At 41.5% G+C, this 24,236-nt stretch overlaps 1 protein-coding gene across 1 annotated transcript in view; it reads left to right on the top strand.

Moving 5' to 3' along the window:
* The window catches only part of INTS9 (integrator complex subunit 9), a 155,016-nt gene that overhangs the window by 116,196 nt on the left and 14,584 nt on the right, over positions 1–24,236 (top strand). Inside the window, 6 exon segments of the mRNA XM_062212781.1 lie at positions 113–224; positions 3,171–3,351; positions 12,171–12,231; positions 21,056–21,085; positions 21,087–21,228; positions 23,451–23,575. Coding sequence (XP_062068765.1) covers positions 113–224; positions 3,171–3,351; positions 12,171–12,231; positions 21,056–21,085; positions 21,087–21,228; positions 23,451–23,575 — 651 coding nt within the window.

The raw sequence follows: 24,236 nt of genomic DNA, 5'->3' as shown, positions 1-24,236 counted from the left end.
TGCTGATGGAATGGACACACAAAGAGTGATACTTTATTCTCCTGCTCATTTACTGTTGGTGGATAACAATTCCTTTTTAAATTACTAAGCATAGTTCTCTGTTGTTTTTCAGCCCATGGATCAAACTTCTCTCAAAAACAGCGATGTTCTTGTTCTGACAGGGCTTACCCAGATTCCCACTGCAAACCCGGATGGCATGGTGGGAGAGTTCTGTAGCAACCTAGGTAAGCGGCTGTCGCAGATCTGCCCTTCACACAGACATCTTGAACTTACTTTTTTTTTTTTTTTTTTTTTGACAGGCAGAGTGGATAGTGAGAGAGAGAGAGACAGAGGGAAAGGTCTTCCTTTTTGCCGTTGGTTCACCCTCCAATGGCTGCTGCGGCCGGCACATCGTGCTGATCCGAAGCCAGGAGCCAGGTGCTTCTCCTGGTCTCCCGTGTGGGTGCAGGGCCCAAGGACTTGGGCCATCCTCCACTGCCTTCCCGGGCCACAGCAGAGAGCTGGCCTGGAAGAGGGGCAACCGGGACAGAATCCGGCGCCCCACCTGGGACTAGAACCCCGTGTGCCGGCGCCGCAAGGCAGAGGATTAGCCTATTGATCCACGGTGCTGGCCCTCCTTGCCCCTTTTATAAAACATTTTTTTTTTTTTAGATTTGAGACAAAAATACAAATAGAGGAAGAATAGAACTCTAAACTTCAAGAAACTTTATTTGCATCCTTTGTTTCTCAGAGTGGGTTTGCTAACTACTTGCTTTAAGATCAACAAGACTAATTATTAAAAATTCAAATTTGAGGGGCAATTGCTGTGGCGTAGTACGTTAAGCTTCTGCCTACAGTGCCAGCATTTTTAATTCCATTTTCCATGAACTTTTTATTTCCTGTTACAAAGTGATTTTATTAAATTGATTTTGGGGGCTGGCATTGTGGTGTAGTTGATAAAACACCACCTGCTGTGCTGGCATTCCCATATGGATGCTGGTTCAAGTCCCAGGTACTCCACTTCTGATCCAGCTCTCTGCTATGGCCTGGGAAAGCAGTAGAAGATGGCCCAAGTCCTTAGGCCCCAACACCCACGTGGAAGGCCTGGGAGAAACTCCTAGCTCCTGGCTTTGGATCAGCCTGGCTCCAGACTTTCTGCCATTTAGGGAGTGAACCAACAAATGAAGACCTCTCTGTCTCTCCCTCTCTGTTTAACTCTGTAACTCTGCCTCTCAAATAAATAATCTTTTTTTTTTCTTTTTTTCACATGCAGAGTGGATAGTGAGAGAGAGACAGAGAGAAAGGTCTTCCTTTTTGCTGTTGGTTCACCCTCCAATGGCCGCTGCGGCCAGCGCATCATGCTGATCCTAAGCCAGGAGCCAGGTGCTTCTCCTGGTCTCCCATGCGGGTGCAGGGCCCAAGGACTTGGGCCATCCTCCACTGCACTCCCGGGCCAACAGCAGAGAGCTGGCCTGGAAGAGGGGCAACCGGGATAGAATCCGGCGCCCCAACCAGGACTAGAACCTGGTGTGCCAGCGCCGCAAGGCGGAGGATTAGCCTGTTAAGCCACGGCGCCGGCCAATAAATTTTTTTTAAAAAATGCAAATTTGAGGAACCTATCAACAAACCTGATAAGTCAGAATCTCTGCGGGAAGAGAGACACAAGAGAAAAGCTGCATTTTTAAAATACATATCCTGACAGTTTTCAGTCAAACTAAAGCTTAAGAATCACTGATCTCATTCATTCCCCTCATTTAAATGATGGAGAAATTGAGGTCCAGCAAGGTTTTTAGGGCTCACCTGTAGTCCTATAGCTTGGGACCAAGGCAGGACTAAAGCTAGGCTTTTGAGCCATGACCACAAAAGTTGATTTTTTTGCCATTGTACCATACTCTGATAATGACCAATTATATCAGTACTCAAGTTATAGCATCTAGGTGAACCTATACATCAGATTTGAGAAGAGAGAAGGATATGAGGCATTAAAGACTTAATGTTCTGTATCCAGTAGCCATATGCATCAATCAGTTTGTCTTGGAAACTAAGCAAAAAACAAGCATGAGTAGATACTTTTTTTAAAGTAAATTATGGAGAATTTTTTTTAGAGATTTATTTTATTTATTTGAAAGAAGATACAGACAGAGAGATAGAGAGATCGTCCATCTGATGGTTCACTCCCCAAATGGCCTCAATGGCCAGGGCTGGGCCAGACAGAAGCCAGGAGCTTCTTCCAGGTCTCTCAAGGGGCCTAAGCACTGGGCCATCTTCTGCTGCTTTTCCAGGCACATTAGCAGGGAGCTGGATCAGAACTGGAGCAACCATGACACAGACTGGTGCCCAAATGAGATCACAGGCAGTGTCACCACAATACTGCTACACCACAATGCTGGCCCCGAGAATTTTTTTTTTTTAATAGACAAACCCTATTGAAGGAAAACACTGATATGAGTTAAGTGGAATAAATTGGGCCTGATTCCTTATAGGTCATTAAGCTATGCTCGGTCACTGAACAGAGACAAATCCAGCAAATGTTTGAATGGGATCTAAAAAGAGAAGGAGCTTAGAGTTTCTATCCTGAAACTCAGCTGCTATTGGTAACTTTAAAGCCCAAGCCTTGGGGCTGGCATTTGCCCTGCTGGTTTAGATGCCCATGTTTCATGTCAGAGTGCCGTGGTCTGAGTCCTGACTCCACTCCCAAACCTACCTTCCTGATTGTGCACCCTGGGAGGGAGCAGATGATGGCTCAAGTAGTTGGGCCCCTGCCGCCCACAGGGGAGACTTCGGTTAAGTTCCCAGCTCCCGGCTTCAGTCCCTCTTGCCAGCAGTTGGTGGATGAACCAGCAAATGGAAGCTCTCTGTCTGTCCCTGTTTCCCTACCTGTCATATAAATACATAAAATTAAAAAAAAAAAAAAAAAACACAAGACCTTAAATGTATACTTTATTCTTGAAGGCTTAGACTATGATAAAAAAAATCAGCTGTCAGCACAGAGATTGCTTTGCTTTGCTGCTGTTCTTGAAATGAGCAGGTTATTATTCGTGTGAGTCACTTACAAGAATAGAAAAAACGAAAACAAATGCAAATACTATTTTCAAAGTTACAGTCTACTTTTACAACATTCTACCTTTTGATACTAGTTTTTGTTTTTTTGTGTTTTTTTTTTTCCTCTCCTCTGTCTTCTACTTTCCTAGCTCTGACAGTCCGAAATGGAGGAAACGTGTTGGTTCCCTGCTACCCTTCTGGAGTGATCTATGACCTCCTCGAGTGCCTGTATCAATACATTGACTCTGCTGGACTCTCCAATATCCCCTTCTACTTCATCTCCCCAGTGGCTAATAGCTCGCTTGAGTTTTCCCAGATTTTTGCCGAGTGGTATGTCAGTGTTCTCTGTGAATTCTATTTGCTTGAGTATATTCAAGGACTAAGAAAAATATCCCACTTTTTTTCATATTACTCTGAAGCTTTTATTTTGTTGTTTTTCCATGCCTGTGATGAGAAAATTGTATTACTAAAAGCCACATATGTTATACATTGATAGAGTTTAGAAAGGCAGTTATCAAGGAGGGAGGGATGACTCGGCCAACACTTTCAGCATCAGTCACACAAATATTACATATTTACCATTTTACATGCTACCCTCTGCCTGATACAAAGTGAAGTGACATTTTGAAAGTTAAAAAAATTTTCACGTCCAAGCTCACGTTGCCTAAAATGTGTGAGACCAAGTTTGATAAGACAAACTAGAGTTTGTCTATTTCATTAACATGGTGTTTGACAAAATTGTATTTTTATTACAGCAGGAAATTGATCAAACCTTAGAATCAGCAAATTTTCAAACATTATAAAGGTTATGAATCTTTTTAGGATTATTTAGGTGCATGTTTGGTTTAATTCCCTTGGCCAAGGAAAGGAGGCAGAGAAGTAAAGTAATTTACAGTATATCTGATAGTGCCTCAGCACGGTCCTTCTCAGCGTTCTCGGCTACAGCACACACCAGGTACAGCGCACGTTTGATCCCTTTCGGTAGTGCACTAGCCAACTGGACACAGCATTTACTAGTGTCTAATTTAAAAGTAACATGTACATTGTGTATTGTAACAAATTCAGATGTTATGTTGCCCGTTTCTGCTTCTTTTAAGTACATTTTCTCTCTTTTTGTGGCTTTTTCTTCCCTGTATTTACACTTAAGCTTCTCCATCCCATGTGCGTTTTCTTGATCTTTGTCGGTAGAACTGTCACTTATTGGTACCCACTGAGTTTTACTTAGACATAGGAATTTTTTCCCCCAACATAGGAAGGCAATCTTGAATAATTAATAGTCTACCCTAAGTGCCACTTGCAGGTTCAATCAGCATGTAGAGAATTTCTCCATCCAAATCCTCAGTAAAAATATGGGAAAAAAGTATCCCCAGGGCCAGCCTGTGAGTCCTGGGCACTGTGTCCCATCTAGGTGTGTGTGCTTCAAGTCCATGTTTCACCTATCGTGTTTCATGTTGTCAGAAAATCTCATTAGATAGAATTCAGGACTAATAAAATGAGAGCACTGCAGGTTGTTTTTGCATTTCTGATTTTTAGAGATTACAAGCAATACATGTTTACTCTGAGGGGAAAAAAGCTACAGAAAACAGTAAAGACGCTGAACCATAATTCTTTCTACATGGGAATCATGCTGAATATTAATTTTTGAATCCTTTTTAAAAATTATTAAAGCTTTAAAAAATCTTTGAGAACAAAATTTCTGCATAACTGCATTATTACATCATTTGTGCATCATTTGTATATGGCTTAATTTAGCTAAGTATTTTCTCAGTATTGGACAGAAAGGCTTTTCCCAATTTTTTTGCTTTTAGTAATAAATCTTCCATTAATACCATTCTATTTCTATATGACAATATCTTCTGCTTTAGGTAAATTACTAAAAGTGGGATTACTGGAACAAAGGGTATAATTTTTCTTTAATGTTCATTATCTAAATCTAAATTGCTTTCCAGAAAAATTTTTATGTAAATTGTTCCCTTTTTATCCATTTTCTTAGTAGAGGTTTTCCATTTCTCTTACTTATTTGAGCTTTTTATATATATATATATTAAAGACATAAACCTTTTTTTGTATTTCTGTAGAATTTTTTCCCTATTTTGACACATATATTTGAATTTTGCTTTTGATCTTTTTTCTAGTTTTTGAGTAATAATGCTTTGGAATAATTTTAAATATAGAGAAAAGTAAAAATATTGTACAGAGAGTTCTAATATATCTTTTACTCAGTTTCCTCTAATGTTAATCTTTCATCTGATCATATATATCCGTCAAAGGTAAGAAATTAACAGTAACAAACTAGTATTAACTCCAATCTTTGTTCTACTCCTATGAGTTTTTTTCATTAAAATATCTTTTTATTTTCCAGGATCCACTCCAAGATACCGCAATGCATTTGGATCTTTGATTTTTTATGTGTTTTTTTTTTTTTGAAAAAAGCTTTTTGCCTTTAGATATTGATAGTTTTAGTCTCTTTCACTATTTCTTCTATTGATAATTATGTTTAGAAAATTTTTTCTCTGTAAGTGTACATTATTAAGCATAATTTCTTTCAGTTTTGTTGTAATTTCTTGTCCCTTTTTTGCTTATCCTCCCAACTGTTTATCTGGATAATACAAAAAGAAGTATTAACTTAGTTTGTTCTTTTTCCAAAAATTTTTTTCCAAAAAATTGCATGTCTAAGTATTATTAATTGAATAATTTTAACTTTTTCAACAGATTTATATTAATTTTTTGTGTTAAACTTTTATATGTACTAAGTCTTATTTCTGAACTATCCTAATTTGTTTATTCTTTGGCCAATTTGATACTAATATGTTTTGCTAACTAGCATCATTTATAATTGTACACTGTAGTAAAAAACATTTCTCCCTTAATTATTTTCTTAATCACAATTCACTGAACTGTTCTTGCTTGAGAACTGAACATCACTTTCCAGAATATCTTTTTGAGTACCTTGAACTCTATAAATTACAAATTAACATCTTTATAGTAGTCTTCCTATGCCAAGACACAAGATGTATCTCTCAAGCTTTTTTTAAATTAATGAATTAATTTATTTTTTAAGGAATACGAATTTCATAAGTACAACTTTAGGAATATAGTTATTCTTTCCACCATACCCACCCTCTCCCCTTCCCAGTCCCATTCTCCATTAAATTCATTTTCAATTAACTTTGTACACAGAAGACTAACTCTCTACTAAGTAAAGATTTCAACAATTTGCACACATGCGCACACACACAAAAAACCTGAGAACTAGTTTTATAGTTAACTCTCATAATACAACTCATTAAGGACAGAGGTCCTGCATGGGGAGTTAGTGCACAGTGACTCCTGTTATTAATTTAACAATTAACACTCATGTATGACATCAGTGATCACCCTAGGCTCTTGACATGAGCTGCCTAGGCTATGGAAGCCTTTTAAATCCAAAAACTCTGTCAGTATTTGGACAAGGCCATAGTCAAAGTGAAAGTTCTCTCCTCCCTTCAGAGAAAAGTATATCCTTCTTTGATGGCCACTTCTTTCCACTGGAGTCTCACTCACAGATCCTTCATGTAGAACATTTTTTTGCCACAGTGTCTTGGCTTTCCATGCCTGAAATGCTCTCATGGACTTTTCAGCCAGACCAGGAAGCCTTAAGGCTGATTCTGAGGTTAGAGTATTACTTAAAGCGACTGTCATTCTATGAGCCTGCTGTGTTGACTGCTTCCCATGTTGGAACATTCTCTCCTTTTTAATTCTATTATTACCAGATACTTGATCCTATTTATATGATCACTTTAACACTTAATCCTATCTATTTGTTCACTTTAACACTTAATATGATCACTTTAACACTTAAGGTGGCATTTTTACCACTGAGCTTAATGGGATTTGGGGTCCCATGACAAGTTTTTTTTTTTTTTTGACAGGCAGAGTGGACAGTAGAGGGAGACAGAGAGAAAGGTCTTCCTTTTGCCGTTGGTTCACCCTCCAATGGCCGCCGCAGTAGCGCGCTGCGGCCGGCGCACCCCGCTGTTCCGATGGCAGGAGCCAGGTGCTTCTCCTGGTCTCCCATGCGGGTGCAGGGCCCAAGGACTTGGGCCATCCTCCACTGCACTCCTTAGCCACAGCAGAGAGCTGGCCTGGAAGAGGGGCAACCGGGACAGGATCGGTGCCCCGACCGGGACTAGAACCCGGTGTGCTGGCGCCGCAAGGCGGAGGATTAGCCTGTTGAGCCATGGCGCCGGCCCCCATGACAAGTTTTTAAACTGTACCCTTAGAAGTAAGTCCATAGGAATGTATGCAGAACTATACAGCTTTGTAGTTAGAAACTTCTTCCTCCCTCTCTTATTCCCACTCTTGTTCTTACTGAGATACATCCTCAGTTGACTTTATACATATATGATTAACTCTATGTTAAGAGTTCAACAAATAGTGTGAAGCAAAAAACAAAAAAACACGAAACTTTCTCGACATTCAAGACAAGGGCAGCTCAAGTCATCCCTTCTCAAAGTGTCAATTTCACTTCTACAGATTTTGTTTTAGGTACCCTATTAGTTCTCACAGATCAGGGAGAACATATGCTTTTTGTCCCTTTGGGACTGGCTTATTTCACTAAGTATTTATTTATCACCAGTATTTATTTATTCAGTATTAAGTATTTATTCATTCACCAGATTTATCCATTTTGTTGCAGATGGCCAGATTTCATTTTTTAAGCGCTGTGAAGTATTCCATAATGTGCATATCCCATAATTGCTTTATGCAACCTTCAGTTGACAAGCACTTAGATTGGTTCCATGTGTTAGCTATTATGAGTTGAGCTGCAATAAACATGGAAATGCAGATAACTCTTTTATTTACTGATTGCATTTCCCTTGGATAAATTCCCAGGCAAGATTGTGATGGCTGGGACCTATGATAGGTCTATATTCAGATTTCTGAGGTATCTCCATACCATCCTCCATAGTGGCTTTACCAGTTTACATTCCCACCAACAGTGTGTTAGGGTACCTGTTTCCCCACATTCTCACCAGCATTTGTTGTTTGTTGATTTCTGCATGAAGGCCTTTCTAACTGGGGTGAGGTAAAACCTCATGATGGTTTTGATTTGCATTTCCCCGACAGCTAGTAATCCTGGACATTTTTTGATGTGTCTGTTGGATTTGGATTTCCTCTTTTGAAAAATGACTGTTTAAGTCCTTTGCCCAACTCTTAACTCAGTTGTTTATTTTGTTGTTGTGGAGTTTCTTGATCTCTGTATATATTCTGTTTATTAATCCTTTATTGGTTGCATAGTTTGCAAATAATTTCTCCCATTCCATTGGTTGCCTCTTCACTCTCCTGGGTGTTTCTTTTGCAGTACGGAAACCTCTCAATTCTCTCAAGCTTCTTTAATGTCCATCACTGAAATCTTAAACATAGTGATCATATAATTACTTCTGCCTGTTTCTGTGTATAGTTCTATGTCATTCCATCCATAAACCTTTGTTAAGTGCCACCACGTTTTAAGCACTCAAGGTAACAAAAGGGTCTCTGACCTTGAGGAATCTATCATTAAGGAAGAGGCAGTTGTATAAACCTCTTACCACTTTGAAATAATCTGATACAGATACATGTACACATCAAAGAGTTAATGGGAGGTGAAAATAAAAAGATAAGTCTATTTTGGTGCAAAAAGTTTTGAAATCCATGCATATGAGAGAGATCTTCAGAAAGTTCATGGAAAGCACATATTGTGAAAAAAACTATGCATGGATTTCCGTTCGTTTTGCACCCAAATAAATTTATCCAGTTTTAATGCCAGCCAGGGCTGGACCAAGCTGAAGCCAGGAACCACAACTCCATCTAGGTCTCCATGTTGGTGCAGGGGCCCAAGCACTCAGACCATCCTCCACTGCCTTCCCAGGCTCATTAGGAGGGAGTTGGGTCAGAAGCAGAGTGGCCAGGTCTTGAACCCGCACCCTGATATGGGATGCCTGCATCACAGGTAGCAGCTTAACCCACTGTGGCACAACATGGGCTCACAAGGGTAGCAGAGTTGCTGATTGGGATTAGGGAAACCTCAGCCAGGCCATCCCAGTGAGTGCTGGTGGGCAGGGGGATTCCTTTTATGAAACAAGGTTCACAGCTCACTGATTCAGCACTCTTCCCTGTTTCACCTTGTTCTCCTTTCTTATGCAACTTGCCTGTAAAGCGCTCTTTCTCCCTACATAAAGAGCTCAGTTACTGAAGTGGACAGATGCTCCAGATTTGCATTAACTTTACAAGTAGTCACTGTGGACCTAGGTGAGGCCTGGCTCCCCAACTCAGGACCACCACAGCCTACTCTGAAGTTTTGCTCCCTCTCCTCTTTATTGCTCTGAGAGTTGCTCTGGGCTTTCAGCATCCAACCCAGCTGCTCACCTAGGTCTGATCCAAGCCACTGTGGCTCCCAGGCCGCATGGCTCCTGTTCTCAAGGGTTCTACTCTGACCTTTGTGTGGCTCTGCTTTGACACCTGCAGAAACCCACCTCTCGGCTATCCTGATGTCATGTCCAGTTCTAAGCTAAAAGCACATTTACTTACTGCCTTGTTTGGGTGTTCTGTCTTCACAGAGGGTGGAGGTAAGAAGGAATGGCTCCTGAAGGGCTCTGATCTTTTGAAGAGTAAGCATTATCCTGAAGAGCATGTACATTGTCAGGCCTGGCTGTCGAAGAGTAAGAGGGTCTCTCAGACTCCTAGTTAGAGACTATTCTGGAAGCATTGCTTGTTCCTCATTTTTCCTATTAATGTTGTAGTTTGGGTATAGTTTGATATGAGTGTCTGCAGGGCTTCTTGTGTTGAAATTTACTCCCAATTGTGAGGTGTTAAGAGAGTAGAAACTTAATCGGACTGTAATGTTTAGAATAGGGGCCTTTGGAAAGGGCTACATCAGGTTGTTAGGGTAGAGACCCATGATTGAAGACTCATGACTCTTAGAAAAGGGCAGAGGTTAGACAGACACCCAGTCAGACACACGCATTTCCTGTCTCTTGCCATTTGATGCTTTGTACTATGTTGGGACCCTGCTAGCAAAAAGGCTGTCACCAGATGTGTGCCCTTAACCTTGCACTTCTAGGATCATGAGCCAAAGTAAACTTTTTTTTTTTTTTTTTTTTTTGTTATAAGGTTACCCAGCCTCAAGAATGTTATTATGATGATGAAAAACTAATACACCTAGTAAACACAGGTCTCCCTTCTAACTCCAGCAGCTACAACCAGAAGATAAACACTCTTATTGGCTCCTCGACTCCTTTCAGAAAGGCTGGGGCGGGGGTGGGGGGTCTCTGTTACACTTCTGTGGGGACTCTGGAACAGAGATATGGAGGGGCTGTTAGCAGAACTGGCTCCAGATACTTGGAAGCAGGTAGACTTTAGAACCTCTCAGTAGATTATAATTTTCTCTGCATCTCTATCTCTAATCTCTCCTCCTAAGGAATGTAGCATAATTTTCTTAGCAACAATCCAAATAGCTTTTGAACTAAGCTGTTATATTTACTTCTCTTTTGGCATTTGAAATAAAGACAGAACCAGTGTCTTTTTCGATAACTCTGCAAAAGTATCTTGCTTCCATATTTATATCTTCTTACAAAATGGATATAAAATGATATTTTTGAAGTCAAGGTTAAAGCTAACTAGAGGTAGGGAAAAAATAGATATCTTGTATTAAGTTAATGCAAAATCCAAGCCTTGAAGACCTGAATTCCCCTCAAAATAGCATCCACTGGAATTGTTTAAATGCTCTCATGATATTTTGTTAGAATTCTTAAAAGTAGGTTCTAACAAACTACATCACTGTATATGCATTTTTTCTGATTCTTCAAAGTCATATTTGTATAAAACTCATATACGTTGATTTCTAAGTTGCAGGCTTTTTTGCCACGTTTCTTTTGTCTAGACTTCTATATATTGTAGACCTGTATCTGACTAGGAAAAAATCATAGATTACCTGAAACAGTTGCTGTAGTTAGAGTTGGCAGCTGTGCTGTTAATGAAACAGTGCATGTGCACATAAAGCCATGTCTCTGAAAAAGGTAAAGGTTTTCCCCCTCAAAACTGATCACGGGGCCAGCCCTTTGGTGTATCGAGTGAAGCCACCACCTGCAGTGCCAACATCTCATGTGGGTACCATTTCGAGTCCCAGCTGTTCCACTTCCAGTCCATCCCTGCTATGGCCTGGGAAAGCAGTAGAGGATAGCCCAGGTCCTTGGGTCCCTGTACCCGCATGGGAGACCTGGAGGAAGTTCCTGGCTCCTGGCTTTGGACCCATGCAGCTCCAGCCATCGTGGCCATCTGGGGAGTGAACCAGCAGATGGAAGACTTCTTTCTCTGTCTCTGCCTCTCTCTGTGATTCTACCTCTCAAATAAATAAATAAATCTTAAAAAAAAAAAAAAACTGATAGCAACAGTATTCAATATAGCATCTTGGATTGGACCCTGGAATAGTAAAAAAAAAAAAAAAAAAAAAAAAGACATGTGTGGAAACACTGGTGAAATCGGAATAAAGTTTGGAATTTAGTTAAGTGTAATATACTAATGTTAATTTCTTAACTTTATGCATAACAAGTTTATTTTTTAAAAAAAGGAAATGTGTTGGGAATTTTAAAGGTTAAAAAATTGCACACAAAGCCGGCGCCGCGGCTCACTAGGCTAATCCTCCGCCTTGCGGCGCAGGCACACCGGGTTCTAGTCCTGGTCGGGGCACCGATCCTGTCCCGGTTGCTCCTCTTCCAGGCCAGCTCTCTGCTGTGGCCCGGGAGTGCAGTGGAGGATGGCCCAAGTCCTTGGGCCCTGCACCCGCATGGGAGACCAGGAGAAGCACCTGGCTCCTGCCATCGGGACAGCGCGGTGCGCCGGCCACAGCGCGCCTACCGCGGCGGCCATTGGAGGGTGAACCAACTGCAAAAGGAAGACCTTTCTCTCTGTCTCCTTCTACTGTCCACTCTGCCTGTCAAAAAAAAAAAAAAATTGCACACAAAAACCTTGTGTCCTGAGTGCTGGGTAGGTACTGGTTTTTAATTGACAGTGAGTTTCACTGGCTGAAAATGTTTAAATAAACTGTGTTATTTGTGCTGCTGCCATTAGGTGGCACCAAATGCCACAGTATGGCCTTCCTAATGTGCTTCTCTGTTTTTCCTCTTTAAAAGGCTTTGTCACAACAAACAGAGTAAGGTGTATCTCCCAGAACCACCTTTTCCTCATGCAGAGGTAAGAAATAGAATTATTGGGTCGGGTGGAAAGGAAGTGCATATAACTCAGTGTGCATGGGGACAGTGGGTCTGTAAATGAAAAATACTCCTATGCAAGTTTATGCATCCATTGCTTCCCAGGTAAGGTACAGTAAAATACTCTGACTAAAGCATCATTTATCCTTCTGTTAGTATGATAGTACTGTGATGTCTACACAGTCTGTAACCTCCCTCTGTTCTAGGGACTGAGTGAGAAACTTTATTCTAATATCTACTGCTAGCTTTTTGGAGTAATACATTAACCTATCGTCAAAGTTTTTTTCCAGTTAGTTATATAATCATATATATAAGTGTTTCTTGACAAATTTTTAAAGATGAAAGCATTCTTTCTGTTTAAAAGAAAGAAAAAAAATTCCTCTCCCCTCAGAGAACTGGGTTTTTTGGTTTGGTTGTTTTGTTTTTTAAATATTTTTTTATTTATATAAGGTGACCAAATTTCATGTATTTCATATGTACAGAGTTAGGAGCATAGTGATACTTCCCAGTGTACCCTCCATCCCGCCCATGCTCCTACACTCTCTCCTCCTCCTTTTCTTACTCTTTTATTTTTTACAATGACATGTTTTCAGTTTATTTTATAACCATAAGTTTAACCCTCCACCAAGTTAAGAGTTCAACAAATAGTAAGAAGAAGAAAAAAAACAACTACTCCTCAACAGTAGAGACAAGGACTCTAAACAATAATCAGATCTCAAAATGTTGATTTCACTCATCTACATTACATTTTTTTTACTGTATTAGTTATCACAGATGAGGGAAAATATGATATTTGTCTTTTGGGGACTGGCTTATTTCACTAGGCATTATACTTAGTGATATAAGTTTTTATGTAGCTGAATGTCCAGGCTTGTTTCCATTTGGTTTTTTAACCAAATGGTGTATCATGGATACTTTTCTTTGTGATTCATATTATTATTTCTGCTGCCTAATATTCCATAGCATAATATGAACATACTGTAATGGACTTAATGTTATCAGAAAATGGAGTTACTCCCTAATTTTTGTTGTACTTTTAATAAAAATTGTGTCTGATTTGGACACTTCAGAAGTCTGGCAATGTCTGCCAAAGCTATATGGTATACTCAGTGCCTCAGCAGTTTTGTTCCTAAAGGTATATACTGAACAGAAGTGCACAGCCATCATGGAGTTCTTGGTAATAATATGAATACATGCCCAAATGCTGCTCAGCAGTGGGACAGACTTTGTAGTACATCCTCACAGTGGAATACCTTACATCAGTGAGAATAACTATGAATAGAAGTATTACACAGAGAAAAACAAAAACTGAAGGTGGGCAATGAGAATAAACAAACCCCAATGCAACAGTGTAGATGAAGTTCACAAACAGTGTGAATGGACAAAGCCAGATATAAAAGAATATATATGGTGTGATATTATTTATGTAAAAATTTAAAAACATGAAACATAAGAAGCCAGGATAATATTTATCCTTACGTGAGGGTGGGATAGTAATGATTAGGAGGAAACACAGTTTCTAAAGCGCTAGTAATGCTTTTGTTTCTTGATGTGTGAATAGGTTTGTTCATTATAAAAAATGTTTATGGGGGCCAGCATTAAGGGTTAACGGGTTAAACCACCACCTAATGCGCTAGCGTCCCATATGAGCTCCAGTTTGAGTCCTGGCTGCTCCACTTCCTATCCAGTTCACTGCTAATGCACCTGGAAAAGCAGCAGAGGAAGGCCTATCTCTTTGGGCCCTTTTACCCACACGGGAAGCCTGGGAGAGGCTCCTGGCTCCTGGCTTCAGTCTGGCTCAGTCCTGGCTGCTGTGGCCATATGGGGAGTGAACCAGTGGATGGAAGATTTCTCTATCTCTCCCTTTCTCCCTGTAATTCTGCCTTTCAATAAATAGAATAAATCTAAAAAAAAAAAAAAAAAGTAACAAGAGATAAAGAGAGTTAATGATACGGAAAGAGTTAATCCTGTGGTGTTGGATTATATTGAATTGGTTGTATTGGTATGAACTCAGGTTTTAAATTTGTGTAGGTGGACACAGAAAGAAATGTAGTTGTGTGTGTATTTGTACACAAATACACATATAAGTTCATATATATCTTTTCCTGTCTGTGTCCACCAAGAGACTCTGAAGCATTAACACTCCACTAGCCAATGAGCACATCTAGCATGTGGATCTTTGTAAATATCATTCTCTACTAAAAGGAACCAGGCCTCTTTAGAAAATATAAAATGAGGCTCAGAAAACAATGGGAGCATGTCAAACAGCCATAAATGAATATCAGAATAACTATGACTATGACCCATAGAATAACAAACTCTTGAGTCCATAGTGATATAAACAGGTAAATGAGAGAGAAGGAGAAGCTCTTTATTCACTAGAATGCTACATAATTAACACAGAAAAGACTCATAGAGGGACCAGTGCTGTGGTGTAGTAGGCTAAGCCTTTGCCTACGACACCAGCATCCCATATGGGTGCCAGTTTGTCCTGGCTGCTCCTCTTCCTTCCTACCAGCTCTCTGCTTATGGCCTGGGAAAGCAGTGGAAGATGGCCCAAGTGTTCAGGCCCCTGCACTCATGTGGGAGACCCAGAAGAAGCTCCTGACTTCAGATTGGCCCAGCTCTGGCTGTTATAGCCATATGGTAGTCAACCAGTAAATGGAAGACCCTTCTGTCTCTCCCTTTCTCTGTCTGTAACACTACCTTCCAATAAATAATTTAATTTTCAAAAAGAGAAAACCATCATTTAGCAGTCATCACAGTAAGAATTTATTCCTGCAAGAATCACCAGTGGGTGCTAAAACCAGCAGATGAACATTTTAAACAGAACTTGGTATGTAGTCTCAAGGTATGCCCCCACAAAATTCTTATTACAGGAAAGAAATAGTCCCCTTAGTTTGGACAAACCTGATACACCTGTGATCAAAATCAACATCACCAATAATTGGACTAATCAACATGTGCCTCTTATATGAATTTTTGAGAAAGCACAGCATAATTTCTGATAATTTTGCTAACTATGTCACCTAAATGAGAAGACAGCAATCAGACTGAAGTTCAGGGACCTTCTACAAAGTAACTGACCCTGAACTCTTCAAAAATGTCAAAGACTAAGAGGACAAGGGAAGACTAAGGACCTGCTAAGAGAATGAAGAGGTGTGACAGTTAGATTCACCCTGTGACTGTGGGCTGGGTCTAGGGACAGAAGAAGAAAAGCTTTTTGTTTGCTTGTTTGCTGGTAAAGGCAGTGATTAAGCTGGTCAAGTTGGAATGGGGTACACCAGTGAGCTGCAGAACAGTTGTCCTCCTGTATCACTGGGTTCTGTGATTCAACTAACTGGATTAAAAATATACAGGAAAAGAATTTTTGTATGTACTGAATATTTATATTCCCTTAAAGACACCTGTGTACTCTGTCAGAGTGTCAGGGATTGAAACACTTTTCTGGCTCCTGACTGCAGATTCCTGCTGATGTACACTCAGGGAGACAGTGATGATAACTCAAGTAATTGGGTTCCTGCCACTCTCATGGGAGTTCCAGATTCCCAGCTTCCACCTGGCCCAGTCCTCACCGTTGCAATAATATGGGAAATGAGCCAGCAGACTGGAGCTCTGTCCATCAGATAACAATCAGTGACCACTAATCAATACAATATAGTATAGCAACTATTTCCATAGCATTTATATTTTATTAGGTATTATAAGTAATCTGGAGATGATATAAAGTATAGGGGAGGATGTGCATAGGCTCTGTGCAAATACCACACCATTTTATGTAAGGGACTTGAACATCTCCAATTTTGATAACTGCAGAGTGATCTTAGAACCATTCCCTTTCAGATACTGAGGAATAACTCTTTTATCAGTGTTAATTTCTTGATTTTAATGGTCACACTATTTTATAATATAACCATGTTGACTGACTATCTCACTCATGCACTAAGTTCTGTGAAAGTCTGATTTGTATCTCTTCATCAGGTGGAGCCTCGTTCACTGAGATCATGTCTGCAGATGTGTATATTTAGGGATTTACTGGTTTTGTTTGTTTCACAATTAACTGGCACAGAGTAAATTGCAACAGAATGTCCTGCTAATTATTTTAACTGCTGTTTTCCTCCTCTGAAGGACAAGTCTTTTGCAAACCAGAATACCGGATGGAAAGTTATGAAGAAGGTTGTTTTCCGTCCTCATATTCAATAATACTATAGCAGCCAGAATTTTGTAAGCTATGTCATTACCACAGTAAAATTAATGTCACACAATGAATGTGACAAACATATTTTTTGTGGACTTTGCATTAAAAGTCTGTTTTCCTCTCCTGTAATAACAGCTAGGCTTTCGTTAGAACTTGTTTTCTAAGAGTGTTACCATATGCTTGCACACACACGCATACTGTATGTCATAGATGACCTTGTCCATTTATGGTTAGGAATACGAATACACCATAGTGGTACCATCAGGGTTACTGAAATACACTTGTCATTATTAAGGTAGACCTTCAGGCCGGCACCACGGCTCAATAGGCTAATCCTCCATCTGCTGCACCGGCACACCAGGTTCTAGTCCCGGTTGGGGCGCCGGATTCTGTCCCGGTTGCCCCTCTTCCAGGCCAGCTCTCTGCTATGACCCGGGAGTGCAGTGGAGGATGGCCCAAGTGCTTGGGCCCTGCACCCACATGGAGTCCAGGAGAAGCACCTGGCACCTGGCTCCTGGCTTCAGATCAGCGCAGTGCGCCGGCCGCAGCGGCCATTGGAGGGTGAACCAACGGTAAAAGGAAGACCTTTCTCTCTGTCTGTCTCTCTCTCACTGTCCACTCTGCCTGTCCAAAAAAAAAAAGGAAGACCTTCAGTATAGTTAACAGTGTCCATGAGAAAATATGGTTTGCCCTTAGCACTGATTACAAATTACCATACAGAATTCCTGCCCTACAGCGTCATTTCCAGTGGTCAAGTGTAGTTAAATCAGCCAGAAAAAGTAGAGCCGGTTCGAAAAAAATATGAATTATCTTAGTTTCAATGCATTGATCAGTAGAGCTACAGAAACGATTGGTAGTGCCTATAAAAGGGACTTGAGTGTACAAAGGCCTGCTGCTATTGTTAGAATCCCATTCATCTTCTTGACATCTGTGGGTACAGTAGACTTACTCCTGTAGACAGCCTCTTGCCATTTAATTGGGGTGACTAATGAGTTTGGCCACATAGGTTAAAAAAAAAAAAGTTTATGGAAAATTTGAATTAGAAAATGTTTATTTGGGTGTAAAATTTTTTTAATTCCATGCATAAATTTTTCTCTACTGCACATTTTCCATGAACTTCATAAAGACTGCAGTACATCTGGGAAAGAAAGTGGAATCCACTGTTCACCGCCCAAGTTTACTATTAATATCCCACCCAAGCATGTAACAGCTGATTAAAATCTCCAGGGTAGTACTTCCATCTTCCTGATAAACTCAGGTCTCTCTAACTAAAGACAAAATTCTAAAATGAATAGAATTTGCCTTCTATTGGGGGCTCACCCACTCTAGCCATATCCTCACTATTGGGATGACTTTATTTGAACTTGAAGTTGCTGACTGGTCCCCCTGCGTTGCTAACAGGATTAAGCCATGTCACAGACCATTTCTTTACCCATTAAATAGGGCAGTGCTGCTTCGACCTCATTGATATGTAGGGTCTATGAAGTCTGATGTTTTCCATCTGACTTTTTGCTGCTGAAGTGAGGAGGCAGGGACAGGGTTTATGCCAGAAGGCAGTTTCTGAGCAGCGTCACAAGATGCCATCTGTGGTTATAACTGTTTATGGCGTTATCAGGACACTGGGAGTGTGTCACCTAGCATTGATCAAAACTCTTTTGGTTAAAAACATGCTTTAGAGGCCGGCGCCGCGGCTCAGTAGGCTAATCCTCTGCCTTGCGGCGCCGGCACACCGGGTTCTAGTCCCGGTCGGGGCACTGATCCTGTCCTGGTTGCCTCTCTTCCAGGCCAGCTCTCTGCTGTGGCCAGGGAGGATGGCCCAAGTTCTTGGGCCCTGCACCCCGTGGGAGACCAGGATAAGCACCTGGCTCCTGCCATCGGATCAGCGCGGTGCGCGGGGGGCCGCAGCGCGCCTACTGCGGCGGCCATTGGAGGGTGAACCAACGGCAAAGGAAGACCTTTCTCTCTGTCTCCCTCTACTGTCCACTCTGCCTGTCCAAAAAAAAAAGAAGAAAAAAAAAAAACATGCTTTAGACGAGGTGAGCACGTATCTTAGTGGTTAAGCTGCTGGTTGGGATGCCTATATCCCTTATCGGAGTGCCTGTGTTCAAGTCCCAGCTCCACTCCTGATTCTAGCTTCCTGCTGATGCTCACCCTGGGAAGAAGTGAAGTCCTTGCCACCCATGTGGAAGACGTGGGTTGAGTTCCTAGCTTCAGCCTACACCAGCCCCAGCCATCCACAGACATTTGGGGAATGAACCAGAGGATAAGATATTCATTCATTCATTCTCTCTCTCTCTCTCTCTCTCTCTCTCTTTCCCACTCTCCCCACTCTCCTTCCTTTCCTGCCTCCCTCCACTCCCCATCTATATCTCTGTCTGAAATAAACATATAAGTAAATTAAAAAATACACACCCTAGAGACAAATCGAGATTGTGTTTGGCCTACTTCTTAATACCGCTCTCTGTGTCCTGAGGAAAAAAATCTCCCAACTTTCTCTGAAAGCCAGTGTGGTCTTTGTCTTTACTAAGTTGCCATAGTAACTTAACACAGCTCTGACTTCTCAGGAGGATTTCCTGTACTAGTCAACAGTGAGGAATTATTTTATTGTTGCCAGGACCTGGTGATTCGCAAATGTTGGGAAAGTTAATTGTATTCTAAACAATACGTGATACTGAGGACTTCAGGCCAAGCTGGGAGTGTCAGGAAGCTATGAATACAAGTTTCTTGAAGTGTGTTAATATTAAAAGGACTTGCCTTTCTCATCTATTCCAAAGTCACATTGTTAAATGAAAACTTTGGCTAACTTGAATGATTGTGATGGTCCACCTTAGATATTTTGAATTTGCAGTGGTTGTGATATTCAGTAGAAAGCATACTTTGAGTTTTGATCTTTTCCTGAGCTAGCAAAATGCAGTAAAATACCATCTGGCCATGCCAGGGCAGCAGTGAGCCTGTAGCTCCCAAATGGTCTGTATCTCATGTATTGTGCTTCTGTGCTGGGATGTTTGGGAGGTTTGGTGTATTAAGTGTGTTTGTGACATAAAGATAGGTTTTCAGGATATAACTCCATTGAATGTCAAGGAATATCTGTTGTGGCCTTTGTTTTTTAGGGCAGTTTTAGGTTCACTGCAAAAATGAGCAGAAAGTACACAGAGTTCCTGTATACGACCTTCTTGCACACACAGAGCCTCCTCCAGAATCCACAACCATGCCAGGTGGTACTTTTATTACACTGGTGAACTTTGACAATACACCCATAAGTCTCACAGTTTGCATTAGCGTTCACTCGGGTGTTGTGCATTCTGTGGGTTTGGCAAATGTATAATGACATGGATTCATCATAATAGCACGCAGATAGGCTGGCGCCACGGCTCACTAGCCTAATCCTCCACCTGCGGCGCCGGCACCCCCGGGTTCTAGTCCCAGTTGGGGTGCCGGTTCTGTCCCAGTTGCTCCTTTTCCAGTCCAGGTCTCTGCTGTGGCCCGGGAAGGCAGTGGAGGACGGCCCAGGTCCTTGGGGCCCCTGTACCCACATGGGAGACCAGAAGGAGGCACCTGGCTCCTGGCTTGGATCGGCACAGCACTCCGGCTGTAGCAGCCATTTGGGGAGTGAACCAACGGAAGGAAGACCTTTGTCTCTCTCTCTCTCTCACTGTCTAATTGTGCCTGTCAAAAAAATAAATAAATAAAAAATAAAAATAGCATACAGATAGATTCCCCAGCCTGAAATCCTTTGTGCTCTGCCTAATCATCCCTCCCCTGCCCAGCCCCTGGCAACCACTGGCCTCTTTACTGTCTCCATGGTTCTGCCTTTTCCAAAAGGTCATTTCACTGAAGTTTTATTAGTATTGTAGCCTTCTCAGATTTCATCTTTCATTTAGTAATAGGTTCTTCTGTATATTTTATAGCTTGATAGCCATCGCCTTGTACTTCTGAATAATATTCCATTGCTTTGGTGTACCACAGTGTATCTGTTCACCTGCTAAATGGCATCTTGATTGTTTCCAAGTTTGTGCAGTTAATGGATAAAGCTGCTGGAAATGTCTGTGCAGATGTTGTAGTGAACATAAGTTTTTAATTTCCTTGGGTAAGTACCAAGTAGTAGTATACGTGGAGTATATGAAAAAGCATGTTTAGTTCTGTAAGAAACCACCATACTGTTTTCTAAAGTAGCCATACCATTTTGCATTCCCACGAACAATAAGCGAGGGTTCTTGCTTTTCCACATCCTCACCACCATCAGTTGTGTTGGTGTTTGGATTTTGGTCATGTGATTAAGTGATTAGTAGCATCTATCTCATTGTTTTAATTTGCATATCCCTAGTGATGTATGATGCTGGTTTGCAACTACATATCTTCTTTGATGAGGTGTCTATTCAGGCCTTTTGCCTATTTTTAAATTAAATTCTTTGCTTTCTTGCTGAGTTGAAGAGTTTTGTAAACTTTGAGTGATGATCCTCTCTGAGATGTGTCTGTTGCAGATTACTGTCTCTCATCCTCTGGCTTCTGTTTCTGTTGATGTGTTTAATTCAGCTGTACATACCCCCTTGGGCTTTGGTTCTTCCTTTAGGCAGACTAACATCTCTTCTTCTTTTCTTATGTCTTCTAGCTCATTCAGACCAACAAGCTGAAGCACTACCCCCAGCATCCACGGAGACTTCAGCAATGATTTCAGGCAGCCGTGTGTGGTGTTCACCGGGCACCCTTCCCTCCGGTTTGGGGACGTGGTCCATTTCATGGAGCTCTGGGGAAAATCTAGTCTCAATACTGTTATATTCACAGGTAAATTTCAAAAATAACCAAACCCTGCTTTTTCTTTCCACTGGGACCATGGTGAATATGCCTACAAGGTAGAGACCCATCATAATCTGAGGCATAAATATGAACCTGATTCTGTTGTATGCACCAAAGAATGAGAAACCTGTAAGAGAAAGAGAATAAAGCAGCGTGACCTGTTAGATAACTGTGTATTGACACAGCTTTTATTTCTGTGGGTTTTTGTTTGTTTCTTTGTTTTTCTGAAAGAGTGACAGAGAGAAAGGGAGATCTTTCATCCATTGGTTCATTACCCAAATGGCCTCAACAACCATGGCTGGATCAGGCCAAAGCCAGGAGCCAAGAACTCCATCCTGGGCTTCCACACAAGTGGCAGGAGCCCAAGTACCTGGGCCATGATCTGCTGCCTTCCCAGGCACACTAATAGGAGGCTGGTTCATTAGGCAGAGCAGCTGAGGCTCAAACTGGCACTCCAGAATGGGATGCTATTATTGCAAGCAGCAGCTTACCCTGCTGCACCTCAACATAGGCTCCTATTTCTGCTTTTGAAGATTTTTCCCTGAGATGGAATTCTGCTGAACAGCTTTTTGATAGGATTTCATGAGTCATTTCAAGTACTACTAAAATTCCAGTAATCAGACTTGTTTTAACCTTTTGAAACTGTTTATCCACATGGTCTTTGTCTTTCTCTGTCTTGCAGTTATTTTCCTTGGAGACAAACCACTCAGGACAAACAAATCCTTTAATAAGGTCAAGTAGGGATGTTCTTTAATCACTATTACATTTTAGCAATGTAAAGTCTTCAGACAGCATTGATTTTCAAAGTCTTAACAAGTAAAAAAAATTCAACCCCGGCTGGCGCCGCGGCTCAATAGGCTAATCCTCTGCCTTGCGGCACCGGCACACTGGGTTCTAGTCCTGGTCGGGGTGCCGGATTCTGTCCTGGTTGCCCCTCTTCCAGGCCAGCTCTCTGCTGTGGCCCGGGAGTGCAGTGGAGGATGCCCAAGTCCTGGGCCCTGCACCCCATGGGAGACCAGGAGAAGTACCTGGCTCCTGCCTTCGGATAAGTGCGGTGCACCGGCCGCGGCGGCCACTGGAGGGTGAACCAACGGCAAAAAGGAAGACCTTTCTCTCTGTCTCTCTCTCTCACTATCCACTCTGCCTGTCCAAAAAAAAAAAAAATTATAATCTTGAATGAGTTGTGACTGTACCTGACAGTGGCTACAGTACAATAAGAGGGGTTGACTTCAGTGTTAATTTTTCTGTAGTAAATTTTTCTTTAGAAATCAAGGATTATAAAATCATTTGTGACAAAACTCTGGGTAATGAACTTACATTTAAACTGGTTTGTTAGGCTTCCAGACCAGGAGCTTTGTCACTCCTGACATCCAATAGTGTGAGAGAGAAAGAAGTTTCAAGCCACCTTTTCTGTTTGTACTATGTTGACTGTACATAAGAAAAGGGAGCCAGTTGTGGGTGGCCTGTTCTTGCCTCATTGTGGGGAGGAGGGGTGGAGGTGGTTCTGGGTATTTTAAGGAAATATCTACCGGAGGTGGGAACCCCAGTGTCTGGAGGTTCTGTCAGGTGTTCTGCAGACACTGGAGAAGTTACTGTGCTGGGCTTGCAGGAGGAATGGAATAGTCTTAGCCGGAGCCTGTGTTATGTGGGCTCAAAGTCTAGTCTGTTGCCTCTTAGGTGTGTCCTGTCAAGCAGGGGGCCATGATGCTGATTTATCTCACATCTGAGTGTTGACTTTGGGCACATGACATGATGTGAGTCACGTGGTCTGTGCCAGGCCTCCACACTGTGAAGTCATTGTCTTTCTTTGTATTTAAGCAGTATTTTGTGGGGAACACTTTGAGAATGTAAATATTCTCTTGTTCCTCAAATTTTTATCTACATTTTTAGTATTTATTGATGATTCTCATCTGAATAAATTATTAGTGTGATGATTGACAAGTGGGATTTTTTTGAAAGTCATCATTTGTTTTATATTTAGTTGTTGTACATAAGAGCTTTGCCTTCTCCTCCATGTACTTGTGTATCCCCTCATTCATCTACTTCTCCAGGGTGGAAATTTTGAGCCCATACATGCAGGTCCATCCCACCTCTCTCCTGATTTGGAACTCTTTTCCTCCCGTCACTGCACAGGACTCACTGACTTACTCACTGTGCTGCCTTCATCAGCCTTGCTTGCATTTTGAAATTCCTTTTTGTACTTTGCTTAGAACCGGACTTCTCCTACCTGGAAGCACTGGCTCCCTACCAGCCCTTGGCCATGAAATGCATATACTGCCCCATCGATACACGGCTGAATTTCATCCAGGTGTCTAAATTGCTTAAAGAAGTGCAGGTAATGAAGGAAACTGCTTGTGTGTGTGTGTGGTTTAGTCACTGCGGAGTGTGTGCTTCTGTGGTGTGAGTGGACGGGTGTCTAGCTGCACTCAGGTTCTTGTCTCCCTCTTCTCTCAGATGTCTACAGAATGCTGGGACGTGTACTCATTACTCTTCAAACTTAAAAGTCACCTACTGACCTTTACACCCTGAAGAAAATTTCCATTCAAAAGAAATCAAAAAGGAAAGGGAAAGAAAGCATAAAGAGTCTATTATTTTTGTTGAGGACCATCTTTGTCCACTAAAAAAAAACCAAAAAACTATCCATCTTCCTTCCATTCCTCAAAAAAGTCATTCTGGAAACATGTTTCACTGAGCTGACAGGCAGTATAGTGTAGCAAGGTCTAGCACCACATGTTGGTTTTTGTTTTTGTTTTTGTTTTTTTTCCAGTTTGAGTTTTGTTGTTGTTCTTGGCTCGTTTTGCACCTTCTTCCATACAGAAAGGGGGGAAGTAGTTGGGGTGAAGTAGTAGATAAAAGGAAGGAAAGGAAGGATCTCTGCACAGAAAGAGAAAGCCGGAGTGGGGGAGACAAAGGCACTGCAGCAGGCCAGTTACTCCTCACCTGGTGAGCTTCCCAGTGACTGGGAGTGGGCAGGCATGGGAATCAGCAAGGAAGCC

This window comes from Lepus europaeus, chromosome 16 (genome assembly GCF_033115175.1).
Source record: "Lepus europaeus isolate LE1 chromosome 16, mLepTim1.pri, whole genome shotgun sequence".
In the NCBI taxonomy this organism is placed as follows: Eukaryota; Metazoa; Chordata; class Mammalia; order Lagomorpha; family Leporidae; genus Lepus; species Lepus europaeus.
Note: the sequence above shows the minus strand (reverse complement) of the source record. Positions and strands in the feature narration are given on the sequence as shown.